At 37.8% G+C, this 26,376-nt stretch overlaps 1 protein-coding gene across 3 annotated transcripts in view; it reads left to right on the top strand.

Annotated features, from left to right (window-relative positions):
• The window catches only part of SCLT1 (sodium channel and clathrin linker 1), a 215,012-nt gene that overhangs the window by 13,844 nt on the left and 174,792 nt on the right, over positions 1–26,376 (top strand). For 2 of the 3 annotated variants that reach the window (XR_014068168.1, XM_081538256.1), the window contains exons 3-4: positions 23,418–23,476; positions 24,023–24,095. Coding sequence is in view for 2 of the 3 variants with exons in the window: in XM_081538256.1 (XP_081394382.1) it covers positions 23,418–23,476; positions 24,023–24,095 (132 nt within the window). In the remaining variant the exon portion in view is untranslated. Of the gene's footprint in view, positions 1–23,417; positions 23,564–23,987; positions 24,096–26,376 lie in introns of all 3 variants that reach the window. The other variant, XM_081538257.1, reaches the window with a different exon arrangement.

Genomic DNA, 26,376 nt, shown 5'->3' with positions numbered 1-26,376 from the left:
TTTTTGTTTAATGACTATAAATTCTTTGACCATAGAAATTGCCTTTTTCCCCACCAGAGCTGGAGCTTAACAATATATGTATATGGTATTAAAATGTCAGAATTGTAAAATGAGAATTCATTAGACTTTTGAAACATCCTAAAATTGTTTTTAGTATGCATCCAGTTGTAAACTTTAACTTTCAATTCTCATAAATTTGACAGAAGCATGAACTAACTCAGAATAAGAAATAATACATGGCATTATTTTAATTTTTTTTCTTGGGTATACATTTTTATTTAAATATTAATTTTTTTTTGACCAATAAAGTATACTTACTGGTACAGTCTGAGTTACAGGATATTAAAAGAAAAATAGCTCCTAGGTTAAATGGTAGCTCTATACTGAATCAGTAAAGAAGTATTTTGCTTTTGACATAAATAAATCTTATAATTAAAACTGCAGTTCCTTTTAAGGTATTAAAAGGAAGTTGTTTTTTTAAGATACTAGGTGATAGAGAAACTCATAATCCACTAGCCTCTAAATTTTGCTCCGATTGTTAGGTTCTTTTGCTTCTGCTTGATGTCATATGGAAATATCCCTGAAGGGAGGATTCAAACAAAAGATTGATTTTTAAAGCCTGAGTAAACCTCTGAGTATGGAGTTGCATCCTATCTCCTGAAATCTGTGGCTGACTTGATTACGAAAGATGGTTTTACCATGTAAAATATTGACTCTATATAGCCCTGTATGTGCACCTGCACTGTGCACTGTTGATTTGTTTTGTTTGCTTTTGGCTGCACTGGTCTTCACTGCTTTGCAAGGGCTTTCTCTAGTTGCGGTGAGCGGGGGCTACTCTTTGTTGCTATATGTGGTCTTCTCATAGCCATGGCTTCTCGTTGCAAAGCACAGGCTTTAGGCGTTTAAGCTTCAGTATTGCAGCATGTGAGCTCGGAAGTTGTGATGTGTGGGCCCTAGAGCTTGCAGCTTTCAGTAGTTGTGGCACATGGGCTTAGTTGCTCTTGCATCAGCAGGCAGATTCTTATCCACCGTGTCACCATGGAAGTCTATATATCCTGTGATTATAATTAATTAAAGCTGATGGTAACATACTAAGTAGGGACAAGTTTTCCCTTACTTAATAGAGTACTCTTTGGTGAAATTATGTAGCTCCTTTAATTCTTTGAAGGTACATGTCCTTCTCTTACGTGTACTATTCTTGTCAGTCATACATCAAATCTTGATTTTTATTTCTTATTTTTCATATTAGTATATTGTTACTGCCTAAGATTCCTTTGCCCAGTATGCCTTCTCTTCAGAACATGTTGCTGTCTCAAGACTCCAGTCCCCATGGGTCTTGCCTTTCACTACATACTTTGTACTAGTGAGTGGGAGGTGATAGGGAGCTTGAGAGGAAGTTTAATTTGCTTTCTAGCATAAAGGTCCATATCCTTGGCCATATGCAGCGCACCTTTGGGGATTTTTCACCCCAGAAGCATTATTCTGGTTTCTGATAAAATACTCAGGAAGAGTTTTCTTTTGTTGCTGTTGGTTTTTTTGTTTTGTTTTTGCTTTCTGTTTGTTTTGTAGTAAAGGAAGAGAGAGGTAGGAGTTAACTGTTCATTATCAAAGAATAAATGGGACTCAGGTGCACTGGCTCAGATCTCTTGTCCCTGTAATTTTAGTTGTTGCTACTAGCAACAGAAATTCTTCATAAATTTGTTTGCCCATATTGTTCAGCTGCATTTCCCAAGTTTCTAGAATAATTTTTGTTATATTCTCGATAAATATTTGTTGAATAAATGGGACAACTATATCCTTCCTCTTCTTCCCTCCTACCTACTTTTCTTCCAACATCATGTGAGCTCTATTGCCAGATACAAAGAAAGTGGAGATGTAAAAAGTCATGATCAGCTTGAGAAATATAAATAGTTCATGGTTTTTGTTCTATTTTTAAAGGTAAAATCCTAGTGAACTGGCCTTTTTTCTCACACTAGGTACTATAAAATTGCCAGGACTTGAATTAAATGGACATATTTTTGTGAAACCCTTTTTCTAATATCGAAAAAACCTGCAGTAGTTTGACAGTTTCTTATATTTTAAGTTGGTACTTCAAGGATAATTTTTATAGGAACTGTATTATAAGTGATAGTTAAAATTCTTTGGTACTGTTACCACGTAATGATCCTTTAGACTTCTTTTGGATCAAAATAAGTTCTGTGAATTGCCTTAAGATTTTTTATATAGCATTGTTTCTTAAGAAAATACAAGATATAATACCTTTATAATAAATAGTAATACTTAAATTCTGTGGATTTAAATAGAGTCTTCCAGTGTCTTTAATAGCTTATATATTTAATATATTTGGTTCATAATTCATTCATCTTTGAAAAACCTTTTCCCTTATAACTTTATATAACTTTCTAAAGATATTTTATTATAATTTGTATTTTATACTGGAGTTATGGTTGATTTACAATGTTGTTAGTTTCAAATACAGCAAAATGATTCAGTTATGCTGCTGCTGCTAAGTCGCTTCAGTCGTGTCCGACTCTGTGCTACCCCATAGACGGCAGCCCACCAGGCTCCACCGTCCCTGGGATTCTCCAGGCAAGAATACTGGAGTTGGTTGCCATTTCCTTCTCCAATGCGTGAAAGGGAAAAGTGAAAGTGAAGTCGCTCAGTCGTGTCCGACTCTTAGCGACCCCATGGGCTGCAGCCTACCAGGCTCCTCTGTCCATGGGATTTTCCAGGCAAGAGGACTGGAACATAAACATATATCCATTCTTTTTCAGATTCCTGTCCCATATAGGTTATTACAAGATAATGAGTAGAGTTCCCTGTGCTATACGGTTGGTGCTTGTTGACTGCCTATGTATAGTACCATATGTATGTTAATCCCAAACTCCTAATTTATTCCTCTTCCCACCTTTCCCGTTTGATAACCATAAGTTTGTTTTTGACATCTGTTTCTCTTTTGTGAATAAGTTCATTTGTATTTTTAGATTCTACGTATAAGTGATATCATATGATTTTTGTCTTTTCTGCACCTTGGTCACTTAGTATGATAATCTCTAGGTCCATCTATGTTGCTGCAAATGGCATTATTTCATTCTTTTTATTTTGAAGAACTAGTTAGTGTTATTCAAAAATTTAAGAATCAGCTTCACTAGGAGGGGTTGTACAAAATGGAAGATTTTTATGGATAGAAGGAGAGGAGGCGGCAAAAGGTATTAGCGAAGGAAAAGAAAGGATTGTTTCAGGCCAGGCTGTCTTCTGATGGGGGACTGGCACTCCAGGGGCCTTTTTCATGCAGTTACTTCATTTGTACTGATGAGGAAATTTCAGGTGGACTGTGTTAAAGGTCACATCTCTGGGAGGGATTGAAACAGTCTTAGTTTTTGCTATGATGGGGAGGGGGGAGGAAATGATCCCACTTGGGGCTTGTTATTTCTTTTTTAACAGTGTGATGGTATTATTTTGCATTTCTCTGATGAATAGATATGTAGAGAATATTTTCATATGCTTTATGGCCATCTGGATGTTCTCTTTTACATGAGTTTGAGCAAACTCCGGGAGTTGGTGATGGACAGGGAAACCTGGCGTGTTGCAGTCCATGGAGTTGCAGAGTCAGACAGGACTGAGCTGAACTGATGTTTTATTTTGAGATGTTCCTTTTTAAATATTTTGCCCATTTAAAAAATTGGGTTATTTACCTTTTTTAAAAAAATCATTATTGGAGTATAGTTGATTTTACAATGTTCTGTTCGTTTTAAGTGTACAACAAGGTGAATAAGTTATGCATATGCATTTACTTATCCTTTTTCAGATTCTTTTTCCATATAGGCCATTACAGAGATTTAGTGGGGTTTCATATGCTATACAGTAGGTCCTTGTTAGTTATCTATTTTATATATAATAGTGTGTATATGTCAATCCCAATCTCCTAGTTTGTTTCTGCACCCTCCTCTTTCCCTCTTGGTAACCATAAGTTTGTTTTCTATATCTGTGACTTTGTTTCTGTTTTGTAAATAAATTCATTTGTGTCATATTTTAGATTACATGTATAAGTAATATCATACGATGTTCATCTTTCTCTGACTTACTTCACTCAGTATGACTATCTCTAGGTCCATCCACGTTACTGCAAATGGCATTATTTCATTCTTTTTTATGGCTGAGCAGTACTCCATGGTATATATGTACCACATCTTCTTTATTCATTTCTCTCTCAGTGGACATTTAGGTTGCTTCTATGTCCTGGCTATTGTAAGTAGTGCTGCAATGAACATTGGTATGCATGTATCTTTTTGAGTTATGGATTTCTTCCAATATATACCCCTGAGTGGAATTGCTGGATCATATGGTAGCTCTATTTTAGTTTTTTAAGGAGCTTTCATACTGTTCTCCATAGTGGCTGTATCAATTTATATTCCCACCAACATTGTAGGAGGGTTCCTTTTTCTCCACACCCTCTCCAGCATTTATTGTTTATAGATTTTTTGATGATGTCCATTCTGACCAGTGTAAAGTGATACTTCATTGTAGTTTTGATTCACAGTTCTCATTATAAAGTGATCTTTTCAGGTGCCTCTTGGCCATCTTTGGAGAAATGTCTGTTTACATCTTCTGCTCATTTTTTGACTGGGTTTATTTCATTTGTCATGGCTGAATAATATTCCATCTTAAATATGTAAAGCTAAAGATATTTTAAATAGCTAGTTTCTTGAATGACCCCTTCAGGTTGTTGTGAAATTCAGTTGTCTTTCTTTGATTATGTTTTGTTTTCTGTATAAATAAAACATATTTCAAGTCACATTGCTCTTTGAGAGTGTAGTAGTAGGCACTGGGTGACAAATATTCAAAGATAAAAAGATTTTATGCAAGAAGGTGAGTGGGTCATATCCTTTTTGCCTCATTTCTTTCCTCCTACTCCCCCACCCCCTTAAATCACTACCTTTTCTCACATGAAAGCTAATTGAATCCTCTTTGTAACCTATGCCACACTGGTATTATACGTGTGTACTAGGGATGGGATTAGTGTTTTTGTTCTTTTTGTACTTGCTGAGGAACAGAGTGGAATATTAAAAATAAGTTTATTTATTTTCTCTGAAAACTCTCTTAAAAGTATCTTCCTTTTCTAGCTTGAAAGTTGTTTTTCTGCCTGTTACCCCTTGAACTCAGAATTTTTTTTAAAAAAATTTAGACTCAGGAAAGAGAGGAAATAACAAACTAGAAAGAAAAAAAAGGAAGAAATAAATATAAAAGCATGGTGCTAAGAGATATGAGTTGGTTGTGGAGGGAAAAGACAATCATTATGCACATTTATTCACTGATATAGCAAACATTAATATATAAATTCAACACATTTTGAGTGCTTGACCACTAGGTAAGCTCTAAGGACAAACCTATGAATAAGATAGGCAAAGGATCCTCTGTCAGTGGAAGAGAGAGAAATGAATGAACAAAAACTGTGATAGTTTATGAACAAAATAAACAGGGTGCTGAGAGAGATTAATGTGTATGCATTGTGGTGGTGGCTGAGACTCGTTTTTGGTAGAAAAGTCAGAGAAGACTTCTTTAAGGTAGCAACATTTAAGTTGGCACTGAAACTGAAGAACAGGCCAAGGAAAAGCCAAGAAGAGGCTCTGAGGCAGGAAGAAATTAGGCATGTCTTACATAATGTATAGGAGCTGGTCCAATTGTAATCAAATAATTATTTGAAATTTACGTTGAAGGAATAGTAGGGCTACTCTTGTTGATCATGAGTTTAGAAATATAAAACGTGATAACAATAACAAACCACTTTGACTGTTTAAGTCAAATTACAAGCTTTCTAGACCAGTACTGTTCAGTGGAACTTCTGTGATCATGGCAATGTTGTATAGTTTAGTAGTTTTTAATATGGTAACCAGTAACACATGGGGCAGTTAAGCACTTGAAATTAAGCTACACAACTGACAGGTCATTTATCTGATTTTCACTTAAGAAATTTTAAATTTGATTAGACTAATGTGGCTTATGCAGAGTACATCATGCAAAATGCCAGGCTGGATGAAGCACAAGCTGGAATCAAGATTGCTGGGAGAAATATCAATATCCTCAGATATGCAGATGACACCACCCTATGGCATAAAGCAAAGAGAAACTAAAGAGCCTTTTGATGAATGTGAAAAAGCTGGCTTAAAATTCAACTGTCAAGATCATGGCATCTGGTCCCATCACTTGATGGCAAATAGATGGGGAAACAGTGGAAACAGTGACAGACTTTATTTTCTTGGGCTCCAAAATCACTGCAGATGGTGACTGCAGCCATGAAATTAAAAGATGGTTACTCCTTGGAAGAAAAGCTATGACCAACGTAGACAGCATATTAAAAAGCAGAGACATTACTTTGCCGACCAAGGTCCATGTAATCAAAGCAAAGCTATGGTTTTTCCAGTAGTCATGTATGGATGTGAGAGTTAGACCATAAAGAAAGCTGAGTGCTGAAGAATTGATGCTTTTGAACTGTGGTATTGGAGAAGACTCTTGAGAGTCCCTTGGACTGCAAGGAGATCCAAGCAGTCCATCCTAAAGGAGATCAGTCCTGGGTGTTCATTGGAAGGACTGATGCTGAAGCTAAAGCTCCAATACTTTGGCCACCTAATGCGAAGGACTGACTCGTTGGAAAAGACCATGGTGCTGGGAAAGGTTGAAGGCAGGAGGAGAAGGGGATGACAGAGGATGAGATGGTTGGATGGCATTATTGACTAGATGGACATGAGTTTGAACAAGCTCTGGGAGTTGGTGATGGACAGGGAAACCTGGCGTGCTACAGACAGTCCATGGGGTTGCAAAGAGTCGGACTCAACTCAGTGACTAAACTGAACTGAAATGTGGCTTATGGCTATTGTTTTTTAGATAGTGCAGTTCTAAACTCTCCATGTGATTTATTACTCAGGTAAAACCATGAAGAGTTGATTTACATCATCCCATAGTGAAGATAGAAAATCAGTAATTTAGGACTTTAGAGAATCTGAATGTAGGAGTTTATCAATTATTTAGGTTATACTTCAGCTGCCTTTATTGATGAAAATCAACCTCCTCTTGAAAAGAATGAAAGTTGTAAGAGTTTGCTGCAACCCTTTAAAATGTACAAGAACACCTTCACAAAATGCTACTCAACCTATACTTTCTTTTCTTCCAAAGGATAGAGGAAAGGATGCTGTTTACTCATTTGGTAGCCTGTGATACTGATTAAGATCAGGAAAACAAAATTAAACATTCAAAACTGTAATTACAATACTCAAAGACTATGTAGTTGTCTTAGAGGAAGAAAAGTGTCCACAAAATTGGCCTACCTGACTACAATCCAATATTATTGCCACTCTTTCTTTGATAAATCATCACCATCATCTCAGGAAGTCATCTTGGGATTAAAATAGATAGAAATTAATTATACAATATCCATTTTTCAAGGTTTTTAAAATTCTATAAATATTTCTTTTGTATAATTTGTTTAAATTTTGTTTTAGGGAATATAAAGTCTTATAAATACTTTTATAATAGGTTAATTTCAATCTTATTCTCCCAACCTGATTTTTTTCCAATAGGTCTCTACTTAGGAAATAATGCAGTCTTTAATTCCTAAATTCTTACTATCAAGTGGCATCTGGTCCCATCACTTCATGGGAAATAAATGGGGAAACAGTGGAAACAGTGTCAGACTTTATTTTTTTGGAGTCCAAAATCACTGCAGATGGTGATTGCAGCCATGAAATTAAAAGATTCTTACTCCTTGGAAGGAAAGTTATGACCAATCTAGATAGCATATTAAAAAGCAGAGACATTACTTTGCCAACAAAGGTCCGTCTAGTCAAGGTTGTGGTTTTTCCAGTAGTCATGTATGGATGTGAGAGTTGGACGGTGAAGAAAGCTGAGCACCGAAGAATTGATGCTTTTGAACTGTGGTTTTGGAGAAGACTCTTGAGAGTCCCTTGGACTGCAAGGAGATCCAACCAGTTCATGCTAAAGGAGATCACTCCTGGGTGTTCATTGGAAGGACTGATGTTGAAATTGAAACTCCAGTACTTTGGCCACCTCATGCGAAGAGCTGACTCATTGGGAAAGACCCTGATGCTGGGAAGGATTGGGAGCAGTAGGAGAAGGGGACAACAGAGGATGAGATGGCTGAATGGCATCACTGACTCGATGGACTTGAGTTTAGGTAAACTCTGGGAGTTGGTGATGGACAGGGAGGCCTGACGTGCTGCAGTTCATGGGGTCGCAAAGAGTCGGACACGACTGAACGACTGAACTGAAGAGGTTGCTGAATCTGGATTTTTATTTTCAAATAATTATCTTGTGTTTTGATTTATTACTTTTATTTCGGAATGTTATAGATTTTATAATTTAGATTATTGAGTCATTTATTCTTACATTTGTATCTCCTTAGAAACTATCTTTAGAAAATAGTTATAGAGCAGTGTCTTCACTGAATTTACCTTAATATATATTGAGCACCATCGTATGTAAGGCACTGTGCCAGGGGATTTAGCAATGTAAAGCTATGTAAAATAAAATAGCAATTTTAGAGGAACATAGAGACTTATAAAAATATGGGATGAGAAATATTAAACAATTGGATAAAAGGCATAATATTTGACTCTCTTAAGAACTTTAAAACCAGCTATTAGCAATAAGAGAAAAAGGGAGATCATGTATAGTTGGAGAGATCTGGGAGTTTACTAGAGGATATGGAGTATATCTGAGGGGCACTGCTAAGTAGGTAGGATTTTGAAAGAACTTCAGTGGGGGGCCAAAAGAGGGCGTGGTGAAGAGCATTGTAGCTGGACCCACTGGCATGATGAGTAGCCAAAGGGGGTGAGAAAATGAGAGCTGTATTTAGGGACTAAAACATACTTCAGTTTCTGTAATGTGTTTGGCAAATGTGAAAGTAGTAATTGAAAATAAGGTTAGGAAGGGTAGATTGTTCCCACATTATAGAGGACCTTGAATGGTTAGTTTTCTGAATGTTGAGCTTTAAGCCAACTTTTTCACTCTCCTCTTTCACTTTCATCAAGAAGCTCTTTAGTTCTACTTTGCTTTCTGCCATAAGGGTGGTGTCATCTGCATATCTGAGGTTATGTTATTTCTCCCAGCAATCTTGATTCCAGCTTGTGTTTCTTCCAGCCCAGCATTTCTCATGATGTATTCTGCATTTAAGTTAAATAAGCAGGGTGACAATATACAGCCCTGATGTACTCCTTTTCCTATTGAAACCAGTCTGTTGTTCCATGTCCAGTTCTAACTGTTGCTTCTTGACCTGCATACAGGTTTCTCAAGAGACAGGTCAGATGGTCTGGTATTCCCATCTCTTTCAGAATTTTCCACAGTTTATTGTGATCCACACAGTCAAAGGCTTTGGCATAGTCAATAAAGCAGAAATAGATGTTTTTCTGGAACTCTCTTGCTTTTTCGATGATCCAGCAGATGTTGGCAATTTGATCTCTGGTTCCTCTGCCTTTTCTAAAACCAGCTTGAACATCTGGAAGTTCACGGTTCATGTATTGCTGAAGCCTGTCTTGGAGAATTTTGAGCATTACTTTACTAGCATGTGAGATGAGTGCAATTGTGCGGTAGTTTGAGCATTCTTTGGCATTGCCTTTCTCTGGGATTGGAATGAAAACTGACCTTTTCCAGTCCTGTGGCCACTGCTGAGTTTTCCAGATTTGCTGACGTATTGAGTGCAGCACTTTCACAGCACCATCTTTCAGGATTTGAAATGAAATAGCTGAACTGGAATTCCATCACTTCACTAGTTTTGTTCATAGTGATGCTTTCTAAGGCCCACTTGACTTCACATTCCAGGATGTCTGGCTCTAGGTGGGACTAAGATCATGGCATCTGGTCCCATCAATTCATGGGAAATAAATGGGGAAACAGTGGAAACAGTGTCAGACTTTATTTTTGGGGGCTCCAAAAGCACTGCTAATGGTGATTGCAGCCATGAAATTAAAAGACGCTTACTCCTTGGAGGGAAGGTTATGACCAACCTAGATAGCATATTTAAAAGCAGAGACATTACTATGCCAACAAAGGTCCGTCTAGTCAAGGTTGTGGTTTTTCCAGTTGTCATGCATGGATGTGAGAGTTGGACGGTGACGAAAGCTGAGCGCCGAAGAATTGATGCTTTTGAACTGTGGTGTTGGAGGAGACTCTTGAGAGTCCTTTGGACTGCAAGAAGAGCCAACCAGTCCATCCTAAAGGAGATCAGTCCTGGGTGTCCATTGGAAGGACTGATGTTGAAGCTGAAACTCCAATAGTTTGGCCACCTTGTGCAAAGAATTGACTCATTGGAAAAGACCCTGATGCTGGGAAGGATTGGGGACAGGAGGAGAAGGGGATGACAGAGGATGAGATCGTTGGATGGCATCACCGACTCAATGGACATGGGTTTAGGTAGACTCCGGGAGTTGGTGATGGACAGGGAGGCCTGGCGTGCTGCAATTCATGGGGTCTCAAAGAGTCGGACATGACTGAGCGACTAAACTGAACTGAATGGTTAAGTTGAATAGTTTGGATTTAAATACTAGAAGATTATTAAATATTTTTTTAGAAGCATGGCTTTCTGAGTAATCTGGAAGAAAGTCATCACTAATTTATTATACATCTATTGCAAATAAAGCACCCATTCCAGTCCATTTTACTTCATTGATTCCTAAAATGTCAACGTTCACTTTTGCCATCTCCTGTTTGACCACTTCCAATTTTCCTTGATTTATGGACCTAACATTCCAGGTTCCTATGCAATATTGCTCTTTACAGCATCAGACCTTGCTTTCATCACCAGTCACATCCACAACCGGGTGTTGTTTTTGCTTTGGCTCCATTTCTTCATTCTTTCTGGAGTTACTTCTCCACTGATCTCTAGTAGCATATTCGGCACTTACTGACCTGGGGAGTTCATCTGTCAGTGTCGTATCTTTTTGCCGTTTCATACTGTTCACGGGGTTCTCAAGGCAAGAATACTGAAGTGGTTTGCCATTCCCTTCTCCAGTGGACCACATTTTGTCAGAACTCTCCACCACGACCCATCCATCTTGGGTGGCCCTACATGGCATGCAGTCCATGAGGTCACAAACAGTTGGACACAACTGAGCAACTGAACTGAACTAGATTTGTCCTAGCTTTTCATCCAAGGAGCAAGCATCTTTTAATTTCCTGGCTGCAGTCACTGTCCACAGTGATTTTAGAGCCTAAGAAAATAAAGTCTCTCACTGTTTCCATTTTTTCCCCATCTATTTGACATGAAGTGATGGGACTGGATGCCATGATCTTCGTTTTTTGAATGTTGTGTTTTAAGCCAGCTGTTTGACTTTTCTCTTTCACTTTCATTAAGCAGCTCTTGAGTTCCTCTTCGCTTTTTGCCATTAGGGTATTGTTGTCTGCATATCTGAAGTTATTGATATTTCTCCTGGCAATCTTGATTCCAGCTTGAGCTTCATCCAGCTCAGCATTTGGCATGATGTACTCTGTATATAAATTAAATAAGCTGGATGTCAGTATACAGCCTTGACATACTCCTTTCCCAAATTTGAACCAGTCTGTTGTTCCATGTCCATTTCTCACTGTTGCTTCTTGACCTGCATACAGGTTTCTCAGGAGGCGGGTAAGGTGGTTTGATATTCCCATCTCTTTAAGAATTAAAGAGTTAGTTACTAGCTTAATTTAAAAAATTGAAACCATTATGAGATGTCACAACATACCTTCCAGAATGGTTAAAAGAAAACATAGCCCCACTGAAAAGTCAAATACTGGAAAGTATGCAGAAAAAAATGAATCAGTTAGACATTGCTGGTGATACTGTGTGAGAATTTTATAGTTTCTTCTAATTAGAAAGATGTTAACAATGACCGTATATGCGAGATAGCAAAAGAGACACAGATGTAAAGAACAGACTTTTGGACTCTGTGGGAGAAGGCAAGGGTAGGATGATTTGAGAGAATAGCATTGAAACATGTATATTATCATATGTGAAACAGATCACCAGTCCAGGTTCAGTCAATACATGAGACAGGGTGCTCAAGGCTGGTGCACTGGGATGACCCTGAGGGATGGGATGGGGAGTGAGGTGGGAGGGGGGTTCAGAATGGGGAACACATGTACACCCATGGCTGATTCATGTCAATGTATGGCAAAAACCACTACAATAGTGTAAAGTAATTAGCCTCCAATTAAATAAATTAAAAATAAGTGAACATCCAAGTCATCCTTTGTATTCCTTTTCATTCATCATAGAGAAACCTGAATGAACCATGACAGCCTAAATAACCATTGCTTACAGAAAAACCTATGCAGAAATATTTGTAGCAGTTTTGTTCATAATATCCCAAAATATGGATGAAACTGGAGCCTATTATACAGAGTGAAGTAAGTCAGAAATAAAAACACCAATATAGTATATTAATGCATATATGTGGAATTTAGAAAGATGGTAACAATGACCATATATGCGAGACAGCAAAAGAGACACAAATATAAAGAAAAGACTTCTGGATTCTGTGGGAGAAGACGAGGATGGGATGATTTGAGAGAATAGCATTGAAATATGTGTATTACCATATGTGAAATAGATCACCAGTCCAGGTTCGATGCATGAAACAGAGCGCTCAAAGCCAGTACACTGGGACAACCCAGTGCGATGCGATGGGATGGGCAGGGAGGTTAGAAGGGGGTTCAGGATGGGGGACACATGTACACCCATGGCTGGTTCATAATAGCCCCAAATGGGAAATAACCACTGGTGAATGGTTAAACAAACCATGGTCCATACTTACCATGTACTATTACTCTCAACTAAAAAGGAATTAATTTTTAATACATGTAAAAAAAATGTCCAGGAAATTATGCTAATTGGAAAAAAAAAGGCCAGTCACAGAATATTACATACTTCATTGGTTCCTTTTATACAAGACTCTTGAAATAATATATAGATGGAGAACAAGTTAGTGGTTGTCAGAGTTCAGGGATGGGGATGGGTGGGACGTAGGTGAGTGTTGCCCTAAAGGTACAACGTGAAGGATCCTTGGGTTATGGAACTGTTCTGTGTTTTAGCTTAATATCATTATTATGGAAGTTTTCCTGTACTATATTGTCTGCAGTTTTGCAAGATGTTACTGTTGGGGGAAAATTGGTAAAAGCTATCTGACAGTTCTCTATTATTTCATTTTTAGTTGAAGTGTAATTGATACACAGTTGCAATTATAAGTCACAGGTGTACAGTTTTTACCAATTCGCAATTTTAAAAGTTAGGATTCATTTATAGTTATAATTATTATAAGTATTGATTATACTCTCAGTGCTGTACAGTATATCCCTTTTTTTATAGTTATAATTATTATAAGTATTGATTATACTCTCAGTGCTGTACAGTATATCCCTTTTTTATAGTTATAATTATTATAAGTATTGATTATACTCTCAGTGCTGTACAGTATATCCCTTTTTTTATAGTTATAATTATTATAAGTATTGATTATACTCTCAGTGCTGTACAGTATATCCCTTTTGCTTATTTTATACCTGATTTGTACTTCGTACTCTTCTGCTTCCCTATATTACTTCTTCCCCATCCTCTCTCCCTTCTAACCACGATTTTTTCTTCTGTATCTGTGAGTCTGCCTCTTTTAGGTTATATTCACTAGTTTGTTATATATTTCATATTCCACATGTAAGTGATATTGTAGAGTATTTGTCTTCCTTTGTCTGACTTACTTCACTGAGCATAATGCCCTCCAAGTCCATGTGCTGCTACTAACTTTGGGTTTTATTTGTTCTTCTTTCTCTAATTGCTTTAGGTATAAGGTTAGGTTGTTTTATCTGAGATTTTTCTTATTTCTTGAGGTAAGCTCCTGTTACTATAAACTTCCCTCTTAGAACTGTTTTTAAGGCATCCTGTAGATTTGGGGTGGTTCTATTTTCGTTTTCATTTGGTTCTAGGTATTTTTTTTTTTTATTTCCTCTGATTTCTTTAGTGATAAATTAGTTTGGTAATATATTGTTTAGTCTCCATGTGTTTGTAATTTTTTTGCAGTTTCTTTTTCCTGTAATTGATTTCTAATCTCATAGTATTGTCGTCAGAAAAGATGCTTGATATGGTGTCAGTTTTCTTAAATTTACCTAGGCATGTTTTGTGGCCTAGCTAGAGATCCATGCCAGAGAATATTTTATATACACTTGAAAAGATTGTGTATACATTTATCATTTAAGTTCTTCTGGTCTAATGTTTCATTTAAGTCCTGTGTTTCCTTATTGACTTTCTGTCTGGATGATCCATCCATGGACATAAGTAGTCCTTTACTATTATTGTGTTACTGTTGATTTCTCCTTTTACGTCCATTAATATTTGCCTTATATATTTATGTGCTTGTATGTTGTGTGTGTATGTGTGTACAGTTGCTATATCTTCTTGGATCAATCTCTTGATCATTATGTAGTGTCCTCCTTTGTCTCCTGCAACAGTCTTTAAGTCCTTTTGTCTGATATAAGTATTGCTACTCTGGCTTTCTTTTGATTTTCATTTGCATTGAATAGCTTTTTGATCCCTTTACTTTCAGTTTATGTGTGTCTCTAGGTCTTAAGTCTCTTGTAGGCAGAAAGTCTTGTTTTTTATCCACACACTATGTCTTTATTTAGAGCATTTAGTCCATTTACATTTAACATAGTTATTGATGTATATGTTCATATTATTATTTTGTTAATTGTTTTCTATTTGTTTTTACAGATCTTTTTTCCTTTTTTGTTCTCTCTTGTGATTTGATGACTGTCTTTAGTGTTACTTTTGAATGCCTTTTTCTTTTTTGTATGTTTAGCTATTATAGATTTTTGTTTTATGGCTACCATGAGATTTTTGTATAGCAGTCCATATATATATGTATGTGATTGTTTTAAGTTGCTGATCTTTTCGTTTCAAATAGATTTTTAAAACCTTGCATTTGTACTCTTCTCCCCTCATGATTACTGTTTTAGATATGATATTTTCATCTAATTATTTTGTATATTCCTTAACTGCTTATTAGGACTTCCCTGGTGGCTCAGAGCTTAAAGTGTCTGCCTCCAATGCAGGAGACCCGGGTTCGATCCCTGGGTCGGGAAGATCCCCTGAAGAAGGAAATGGCAACCCACTCCAGTATTCTTGCCTGGAGAATCCCATGGACGGAGGAGCCTGGTGGGCTACAGTCCATGGGGTCGCAAAGAGTCGGACACGACTGAGCGACTTCACTCACTCACTCACTCACTAGCTGCTTATTGTGGTTACAGATGATTTTACTACTTTTATCTTTTAACCTCCCCACCAGGTTTATGTGTGGATGATTTCCTATCTTTACTACATGTTTGCCTTTTCTGGTGAGCTTTTCCGTTAAGTAATTTTCTGGTTTCTAGTTGTGGTCTTTTCTTTTTCATCTAAAGAAGTTCCTGTATCATTTATTATAAAGCTGATTTGGTGGTGGTGAACTCTCTCAGCTTTTGCTTGTGTGTAAAGCTTTTGATCTCTCCAGCAAATCTGATCCAGAGCCTTGCTGGGTATAGTTTTCTTGGTTGTAGGTTTTTCCTTTTCATCACTTTATTTTTTTCTTTATTTTTTTTAATTGGAAGAAAATTGTTTTATAGTGTTGTGATCATTTCTGCTGTACAACAGTGCAAATCAGCCATAATTATTGCCTTTCATCACTTTAAATATCATGCCATTCCCTTTTGACTTGCAGAGTTTTTGCTGAAAAATCACTGACAGTGTTATGGGCCTTCTGTTTCATATTATTTGTTGCTTTCCCTTGCTGTTTTTAATATTCTCTCTTAATATATAACTTTTGTTGTTTTAATTGCAGTATGTTTTGGTGTGTTCCTTTTGGGTTCATCCTTGATGGGATTCTCTGCACTTTCTAGACTTGGGTGACTATTTCATTCCTTAGGTTAGGGAATTTTCACCTATTTGTTAAAATTTACTCAGACTTTTTATCTCTCTCTGCTCCTTCTAGGATCCCTATAATGCAAATATTAATGTGCTTGATGTTGTCCCAGAGGTCTCTTAAACTGTCCTTGTTTGTTTTCACTCATTTTTCTGTTCAGCAGCAGTGATTTACATTTCTCTTTCTTCCAGTTCTCTGATCCATTTCTTTGTATCAGTCTACTGTTGATTCCTTCTAGTGTATTTTTTGTTTCCATTATTGTATTCTTCATCTCTGTGTGGTTCTTTATATTTTCTAACTCTTTGTTACAAACTTCTGACTTCTTGCTTTGTACATCCATTCTCCTCCTGAGTTCTTTGATCATCTTTATAATCATTGCTCTGACCTTCCCTCAGGTAGATGCTTATCATAACGTCACATTTCTTTGGGATTTTATCTTGTTCCTTTGGCTGGGACATGTTCTTCTGCTATCTCATTTTTCCTAAGTTGCTATTCACATTTTTATGTATATGGTAGTTTAGTTACATTTCTTGACCGTGGAGAGTAGATGTATGATGTGTCCCAGCAGCACACAACCCTCTCATCACTCAAGCTGTGTATTCTAGGACTTGCCCCAGTAGGGCTGCGTGGGTCCTTCTGTTGTGGCAGGCTGACTGTGTGGACAATTTGGTAGGTGTGGTTGGCCCCTAGCCTGGTTAGTTGCCAGGCACTGTGTTGTGTGGATGCTACTGACTACTGGTTAATGGGGCATAGTCACAAGGTGGCCGGCTGCAGAACCATAGGGTTGGTACTGGCTCACTGGTGGGCAGTGTCTGCATCCAGAAGCCTCCAGGCTGTCGCTCACTCACACTGGTGGCTGAACTCAGGTCCCGAGGTTAGTGCCAGACCACTGGCGGGCAGAGCTCTGGGTCCCGGAGTCTGACTGAAGGATCCAGAGATCCCACACCTGCTGTCAGATGGGGGCAGTTACTGATACAGTTGGGTATGTGTGTCGTGGTGTCTTGAAGTTTGCGCTGGCCTGCTTTGTGGCAGGACTGGGACCCATCTGATCCTAGGGTAGGGTTTTCCCTGATGTGGGCAGGCTAGATATGTACACTGAAGGACTGTGGTTTTCTTGCATCTCTTGTCTCACCTCTGGTGTGTGAGGCTGTTCTGGAGCCTAGTGTATACTCCTGGAATTCAGAGTTGGTGCCTGCCCACTGGTGAGTAGAGCTGAGTCTTGGGTCTCTGATGTGCAGTGCTATGTCTAGAGGCATGTCTAGAGGTGTGCTCAGGCAGTCTTTAGGCAGCCTGTCTGCTGATAGGTGGGCTGTGACCTTGCCCAGTTAGTTGTTTGATGAGGTGTGTCAGCATTGGTGCCTACAGCTTGTTGGGTGGGGTCAGCTCTTGGCACTGATGAGTTTGAGGGAGGATCTCAAGATGGTGGCCACCAACTGCAGTGTCCGTGCAGTAGATAGCTCCCACATGTGTCTGCCGCAAGTTTCTCTGTCTTCAGGGTGAGCCACAGCCACCCTGCACCACTCCAGGAATTTTCCCAAGACAACCACGTGTGTCTGGTCCAGGCTTCTATCAATTTATTTCTTTTGCCCTTAAGAGAGAAGTCTCATTTCCCGCAGTCCTTTGGATCTCCCAATATTAAGTCTCATTGGCCTTCAAAGCCAGATACTCTGGGGGCTCCTTTTCCTGGTTCAGGAATCCCCAGACTGGGGAGTCCAACGTGAGCCTTAGAATCCTCCCTTGTGTAGGGGAAGTACTATATTATAATTATTCTACAGTTTGTGCATTGCCCACCTGGGGCATGGGACTTGATTATATCTTGAGTGTTCTTTCCCTTCTACGTGTCTTGTTATCATTCCTTCTTTATGTCTTTGTGTATGGAAGACCTTTTCTGCATAGGTTCTAATTTTCTTCAGTGATGGTTATTCTGCAGAAAGTTGTGATTTTGGTATGCTCATGAGAAGACATGAACTCAGGATCTTTCTACCCCCATCTTTCCAGTCTTCTCACAGGAAACTTCTGTATTTCTTATGGCATTTGAATCAACAATCAATAACTGCAGAATAGAGAAAAAGCAAATTATAAGGATCAGACAAAAATTTTGATATTACTGCAGATGTAATATCATTTAAAATGATTGAATATACATTTAAAATGATTATAGGGTGATTTATTAACAACTTTACACTAATATCTTTGACTGTGTAGGTGAAATAGACAAAATGCCTGAAAAAGTAAAACTTACTAAAGCTGATACAAGAAGCAGTAGAAATCTGAGTAGTCTTTCATCTGTTAAAAAAGCTAAATTCAGTATTAAAAACCATTTCACATACCAAGCACCTTTTCCAACCACAAAACTATGGATTAAAAATCAACTGTTTAAAAAAAAAGCTGCAAAAATACAAATTCACAGAGGCTGGACAATATGATACTAAACAACCAATGAGTCACTGAAGAAATCAAAGGGGAAATCAGAATATACCTGGAGACAAATGAAAAGGTAAACATGATCCAAAATCTATGCAGTGCAACAAAAGCAGTTCTCAGAGAGCAGATACACCATGCTCAAGTGGGATTTGTCATAGATTCTAGGATGGGTCAGCATTGGCAAATTAGTCAGTAAAATACACCATATTAACAAATTGAAGAATAGAAATCGTATGATTATCTCAATGTAAAAAAAAAAAGCTTTTGAAGAAATTTAACACTCATTTATAATAACTCTGAGCAAAGTGTATATAGAGGGAACACACTTATACCTGGTAAAGTCCATATGTGAAAACCCTGCAGCCAGTATGGTACTCAGTGGTGAAAAACTGAAAGCATATCTGTCAGAGCAGCTGTTATCAAAAATACCAGAAGTAACAAGTGCTGGCTAGGATGTGCAATAAAGGGAGCACGTGCACAATGTTGGTAAGAATGTAAATTGGTACATCCACTATGGAAAATGTATGGAGGTTCCTCTGAACATGGAAAATAGAATTACCATACAAACCAGCAATTCCACATCTAAGCATTTTCAAAGAAAGAAAAACATTAATTCTAAAGATATATACACCATTTTGTTATTGCAGCATTACTTACAATAGCCAAGATATGGAAACACCGTAAGTGCCCATCAGTAGGTGAATGGATAAAGAAGATGTGGTACATATGTGCAATGGAATATTATTGTTGCTTTAGTAGATAAATCATGTCCAACTCTTTGCGACCCCATGGACAGAGGAACCCAGCAAGCTCCTCTGTCCAAGGCATTTCCCAGGCAAAAATACTCGAGTGGTTACCATTTCCTTCTCCAGGGAATCTTCCTGACCCAGGGATTGAACCTGCATCTCTTCACTGGCAGGTGGATTCTTTATTGCTGAGCCACCAGGAAAACCCAATGAAATATTCAGTTCAGTTTATTTCTGTCACTTAGTCATGTCTGACTCTTTGCAACCCCATAGACTGCAGCACTCCAGGCTTCCCTGTCCATCACCAACTCCTGGAGCTTGCTCAAACTCATGTCCATTAAGTCAGTGATGCCATCCAACCACTGCATCCTCTGTCATCCCCTTCTCCTCCTGCCTTCAGTCTTTCCCAGCATCAGAATCTTTTCCAGTGAGTCAGTTTTCTCATCAGGTGGCCAAAGTAATGGAGTTTCAGCTTTAGCATCAGTCCTTCCAATGAATATTCAGGACCGATTTCCTTTTAGGATGGACTGGTGGGATCTCCTTTGCAGTCCAAGAGACTCTCAAGAGTCTTCTCCAGCACGGCAGTTCAAAAGTGTCAATTCTTCGGCGCTCAGCTTTCCTTATAATTCAACTCTCACGTCCATACATGACTAGTGGAAAAACCATAGCTTTGACTAGACGGACCTTTGTTGGCAAAGTAATGTCTCTGCTTTTTAATATGCTGTCTAGGTTGGTCATAGCTTTTCTTCCAAGGAGCAAGTGTCTTTTAATTTCATGGCTGCAGTCACCATCTGCAGTGATTTTTGGAGCCCACCCAAAACTAAAGTCTCTCACTGTTTCCCCATCTATTTGCCATGAAGTGATTGGACCAGATGCCATGATCTTAGTTTTCTGAATGTTGAGCTTTAAGCCAAGTTTTTCACTCTCTTCTTTCACTTTTATCAAGAAGCTCTTTAGTTCTTCTTCCCTTTTTGCCATAAGGGTGGTGTTGTCAGTGTATCTGAAGCTATTGATATTTCTCCTGGCGATCTTGATTCCAGCATGTGCTTCCTCCAGCCTGGCATTTCGCAAGATGTACTCTTGTGTATAAGCTAAATAAGCAGGGTGACACTATACAGCCTTGACGCATCCTTTCTCAATTTGGAACCAGTCTGTTGTTTGATGTCTGATACTAACTGATGCTTCTTGGCTGGCATACAGATTTCTCAGGAGGCAGGTAAGATGGTTTTATATTTCCATCTTTTACAATTTTCCACAGTTTGTTGTGACCCACACAGTCAAAAGCTTTGCAGTGGTCAATAAAGCAGAAGTCGATGTTTTTCTGGAGCTCTCTTGCTTTTTCGATGATCCAACAGATCTTAGCAATTTGATCTCTGGTTCCTCTGCCTTATCTAAATCCAGCTTAACATCTAGAAGTTCAGTATTCACATACTGTTGAAGCCTTGCTTGGAGACTTTTGAGCATTACCTTGCTAGTATGTGAGATGAGTGCAATTGTGCGGTAGTTTGAACATTCTTTGGCATTGCCTTTCTTTGGGATTGGAATGAAAACTGACCTTTTCCAGTCCTGTGGCTGCTGCTGAGTTTTCCAAATTTACTGATTGCACCCCTTTCACAGCATCATCTTTGAGGATTTGAAATAGCTCAACTGGAATTCCATCACCTCCACTAGCTTTGTTCACAGGGATGCTTCCGAAGGCCCACTTGACTTCACATTCCAGTATATCTGGCTCTAGCGGAGTGATCACACCATCGTGATTATTTCAGTCGTGAGGTTCTTTTTTGTATAGTTCTTTTGTGTATTCTTGCCACCTGTTCTTAATATCTTCTGCTTCTGTTAGGTCCATACCATTTTTGTCCTTTATTGAGCCCATCTTTGCATGAAATGTTCCCTTAGTATCTCTAATTTTCATGAAGAGATCTCTAGTCTTTCCCATTGTATCATTGTCCTCTGTTTCTTCGCACTGATCACTGGGGATGGCTTTCTTATCTCTCCTTGCTATTCTTTGGAACTCTGCATTCAAATGGATATATCTTTCCTTTTCTCCTTTGTCTTTAGCTTCTCTTCTTTCTCAGCTATTTGTAAGGCCTCATCAGATGACCATTTTGCCTTTTTGCATTTTTTTTTCCTTCGGGATGGTCTTGATCACTGCCTCCTGTACATTGTCACGAATCTCCGTCCATAGTTCTTCAGGCACTCTATCAGATCTAATCCCTTGAATGTATTTCTCACTTCCACTGTGTAGTCATAAGGGATTTGATTTAGGTCATACCTGAATTGTCTAGTGGTTTTCCTCTAGTTTCTTCAATTTAAGTCTAAATTTGGCAATAAGGAGTTCATGATCTGAGCCACAGCCAATTTCCGTTCTTTTTTTTTTATTTTTCTGACTATATAGAGCTTCTCCATCTTTGGCTGCAAAGAATATCATCGTTCTGATTTCAGTATTGACCGTCTGGTCGTGTCCATGTGTAGAGTCTTCTCTTATGTTGTTGGTAGAGGGTGTTTGCTATGACCAGTGCATTCTCTTGGCAAAACTCTTTTAGCCTTTGCCCTGCTTCATTTTGCACTCCACGGCATCTCTTAGTTGTTACTCCAGGTATCTCTTGACCTCCCACTTTTGCATTCCAGTCCCCTGTGATGAAAAGGACATCTTTTTGGGGTGTTAGTTCTAGAAGATCTTCTAGGTCTTCATAATCAGCCATAAAAAAAAGAATGCAATCTCTGCATTTATGTTGACATGTATGGTCCTAGATAGTATTATACCAAGTGAAATAAGTCAGACAGAGAAGGACAAATAACTGTATGATTTCCCTTATATATGAAATCTTAAAACAGATGAATAAAAATAACAAAACAGAAACACAGCCATAGATGCAGAGAATAAATTGCTTGCCAGAAGGGAGGCAGGGTTGGGGTATGTTTGAAATAGGTATGGGACATTAAGTTAACTTCTAGTTACAAAATATATGACTCACAGAATACCGTATACAATGTGGGAGATAGCGTCAATAATGTAGTATCTTTGTCAGGTGACAGATGGTAACTAGACTTATTGTATAGGAAGGACCTGCTGACAACAATGTTAATCTTAATTATATTGTATTTAATATCCCCAGTACTTACTTATCTTTTAAGTGGGTCTTATAAGTTGTGCCTTTTGACCAACTTCATCCATTTCTCCCTCCCCTTTTACCCCACCTCTGGTAACCACAAATCTTATCTATTTTTCTATATCTCATAATGGGCATTCCGACACAGGATGATGCCAGCAGTAGTATGTGAGATTGTTGCTGGAGCAGCTCTCAGTTTCTGCTGGTTACTCATTTTCACAAGATAAGTACAGAAATGCCATTAAAAAAAAATGACAGGAAAGCTACCTCTAATTTTTCCATTCCAATCCCTGCCTCCACTTACTATTTCTGATCCTTCTTGCCCACGTTATCCAGCCCAGCCCCCTCCCCTGCCTCCCCAGGCTTTTAGCCCTCAGTCTACTTCCCAGCACTGTCCACCGCTTTCAGTGTTATGCTGTATCTGTTCCCCTCTTCCGACTAGTGTCATCTCTTCTTGCCACCCTACTTTAAGGAGTTTTGTTCCCAGATCTTCCCCTGGTCCTTCCAGACCATCCGTTTGCTGCCTTGTTGATCTTGCTCCTTCCTTGTTACTCCCCCTTTCCTGATACTCCTTTATGTTTGTCCCTACTCCTCCTCCTGGTCTTTATTTCTAGTCCCGTTTGCTCTAGTTCTAATCAAAACTCTAACCACCCCCAATCAGATCTGGAGATGCAGTTACATCAGGCGACTTGGTATTCTCTATTTTCGGTCTTTATAATTGGTAGATTATAGAGAGAGTTTTCTAGGTATTAAAAATTGTCTATGAATGAGAACAGTATTGCATCTTCCTTTTCAGCTTTAGGTCTCCAACTCCCTGTCCCTGTAGCAGATTCCACTGATTGGAGCCTTTGGTACATGAATTTTAGCAGTGCTAATGAGCAGCCTTGTATTATTACTGAATTTTATGCAGCGCTTCTGATGTTTCACTGTCAAGAATAGAAATCGATATAGGCTTTTGGTAGATATTCTTTATCAATTGAGAATTTTCTTCCTATTTCTAGTTTACCAGGAGTTGTATTATGTACTGGTGTTAACATTTAGTGAAACATTTTCAGCATCAATTATTTTTTCTTTCTCTTTCGTAATTGCAGTAACAGATTTTCTAAGGTTATTACACTTTTAATTGTATTTAATTTTAAACTACTGTCAGTTGAGGCTCGAATGATATGAGAAAATAAAATTTTAAGATGCATTATTTTCTGTTACAGAAAGGTGTCTTCAAAGGAGATGGAGATGACACATTAGAAAACTTGGCAGCTGACCAAAGGTAAGGTTGAGTTACCAGAAAATATTTTCTTAATTGTGTTTAATTATTGTTAAAATTTTTATTAGTATTATGAATGTTTATTTTCTAGTCTGCTCTAATTAGGTTTAAATGACCTGTCATTGAATTCACAAGGGAAAAAAAGCTGCTATCATCATCTCTAAGAGTGGTTCTCAACTGAGTGATTTTGCTTCCCTTCCCTCCCCAGATACTTGACAATGTCTGCTAACAGTTTTGCTTGTCACTGTTGTGAAGGGCAAGGGTGCTAGTGGCATTTAATGGGCAGAGGCCAGTAATGCTGCTAAACATCCTACAGTGCATAGGTCAGCCCCTACAATAAAAAAACGGTTATTCAGCCTGAAATATTAATTGAGCTAAGGCTGTGAGAATCTCTGGTTTAGGAAAAAGGTAAAGTATTGATTGCTATGGAGAAAATTAATATAAAAGTTTTTATGGAGAAAATTAACATATAATTGTTGATGTTTATTTATTTCATGTAACATTTACTAAACAGAATATGCATCTTTCTAACTTTGCATTTTTTCTTAGCTTTTTAGTTCCTCTTGTAACTGAGTATGATAAGCATTTGGAAGAGCTAAATGGGCAGCTGAAATATTATCAGGTATGAAATCATAGGTGTTAACCCTTTGATAATATTTTCTTTAAAAAAAGAAAAAGTTAATAGACATTGTTTCTTCACAAATCCTTTGATAAGGAAGAAAATATTTACCTATAATCAATTTACAGCGTTGTGTTTCAAGTGTACAGCAAAGTGATTCTATTATCCACATTTATGTGTTTGTGTATATATGTGTATTCTTATGCAGATTATTTTCCATTATAAGTTAGTATAAGATACTGAATCTAGTTCCCTGTTCTATATAGTAGGTCCTTGTTGTTTGTTTTATATATAATAGTGTGTATCTATAAATACCTGTGTCTGTAATCCCTGTATAATGTATATCTATAAATCCCTAATTTATCCCTCTCCCCTCTTTTCCCTTTGGCAACCGTAAGTTTGTTTTCTATGTCAGTGAGTCTGTTTCTGTTAATTTGTATCATTTTTGATTCCACATATAAGTGATATTGTATGATATTTGTCTTTACTTAGATGTTAATTTCTAAGACCATCCATGTTGCTGCAAATGCGTTATTTCACTCTGTATGGCTGAGTAATATTCCATTGTGTATGTGTGTGTTTATACATATATGTGTGTGTATGTGTTTATATATATCTCACATCTTTTTTATCTGTTCACATGTTGATAGATACTTAGGTTGCTCCCAAGTCTTGGCTGTTGCAAATTGTGCTGCTATGAACATTGAGGTGTATATATCTTTTTGAATTAGAGTTTTAGAATTAGAATTAGTATTTTGGGGACTGTGCCCAAGCATGGGATTGTTGGGTCACATGGTAATTCTGCTTTCCATTTTTTAAGGAACCTCTGTACTGTTTTCTGTAGTGATTGTACCAGTTTACACTCTCACTAATAGTGTAGGAAGGTTCTCTTTTCTCCACACCCTCTCCAGCATTTATTATTTGTAGACATTTTGATGATGACTGTTGTGAGTAGTCAGAAGTGTGATACTCACTGTGGTTTTGAATTGCATTTCTCCAATAATTAGTGATGTTGAGCATCTTTTCATGTGCCTGTTGGCCATCTGTATGTCTTCTTTGGAGAAATGTCTGTTTAGGTCTTCTGCCCATTTTTTGATTGGGTTTTTTTTTTTTTTTTTTGGCTCTAGAGCTGTTTTTAACTGACAGTAACAGAAAACTCTCTTTTGTGCAAATGACATTTTGCTTTTATTTTTAGGATCTCTCTCTCTCTTTAGTCGCTAAGTCGTGTCTGACTCTTGCGACCCCACGTACTGTAGCCTGCCAGGCTCCTCTGTCCGTGGGTTTCTCTAGGCAAGAATACTGGAGTGGGTTTCCAATTTTTAGGATAGTGAGCCTAAAGTTCCTGCTGAATTCACTCTCTCAAAATTACTATCATGACTTGTGGTTTGTTAGTTGTAAAATGGAATGTCTAGTTTCTTGAAATTAAACTTAAATTTTTATTTTTTTCTATAATCAATCTGATGCATTTATCTCTCTAATCAGCTAGTTTACTAAGATATTTAAGTTCATTTTTCCATTTGTCATTCTCCATCTAAAAGTGATTACTGGATTAATTTCAAAAAAGAGATAGGTGTAGCAGAACGCCCAGGGGTCTGTGATAAGAACAGTTGCTACTTTTAGGGAGAAAAAAGATGTTGACAGCTACTTCTAAGAACACTTGCTCACATAGATATTATTGATTAGCAATAGTTCTTATGGCTTATCTTATTGACCCAGTCAAAAAATAGTGTATCTCAAAAGCAGGAAAATTTTCATAATAATTCTCTATATGAAAGATTTTATTCCAGAAAATGTAAATAATTGGGGAAATTTTGATGATAAGAAAAATACTGCTGAATTTTGTTTCCTTCCAACTCTGAAATATTTTGAAATATTTTACAGTAAAAAATCTTTAGTGTTACTGTAACAATTTACCCTGAATCCATATTAATGCATATATCCCACCTAATTATTTGAATAATAATTTTCAAGATACACTGACATTTTTGAAAGTTTTAAAGCTCAATTAAAAAAAAAAAATACAAAGCAGGAATAATTGCTACAATAAAGTCCAAACCTCTTAGTTAGCATGACATTCAAGACCTGCCACCTGCCTTTCCAATTTTACCTCTCATTGCATCGCTCCATGTATGGTCAGTTCTCAATTATCTGGTAGTGAATTCATCCATTTTGATTTAATTGTGATTCAGGCACAGCAGGGAGCTGGGAAAGGTTCACCTTTCAAGCCAACTTTGTAGTTACAATTGGCTGTTACTGATTTCCTAGACCAAGCTGCCTTGAGCTT

Source organism: Giraffa tippelskirchi, chromosome 11 (genome assembly GCF_054371585.1).
Source record: "Giraffa tippelskirchi isolate mGirTip1 chromosome 11, T2T-mGirTip1v1.2.pri, whole genome shotgun sequence".
NCBI lineage: Eukaryota > Metazoa > Chordata > Mammalia > Artiodactyla > Giraffidae > Giraffa > Giraffa tippelskirchi.
The sequence above is the reverse complement of the archived record's forward strand: the minus strand, read 5'-3'. Positions and strand labels throughout refer to the sequence as shown.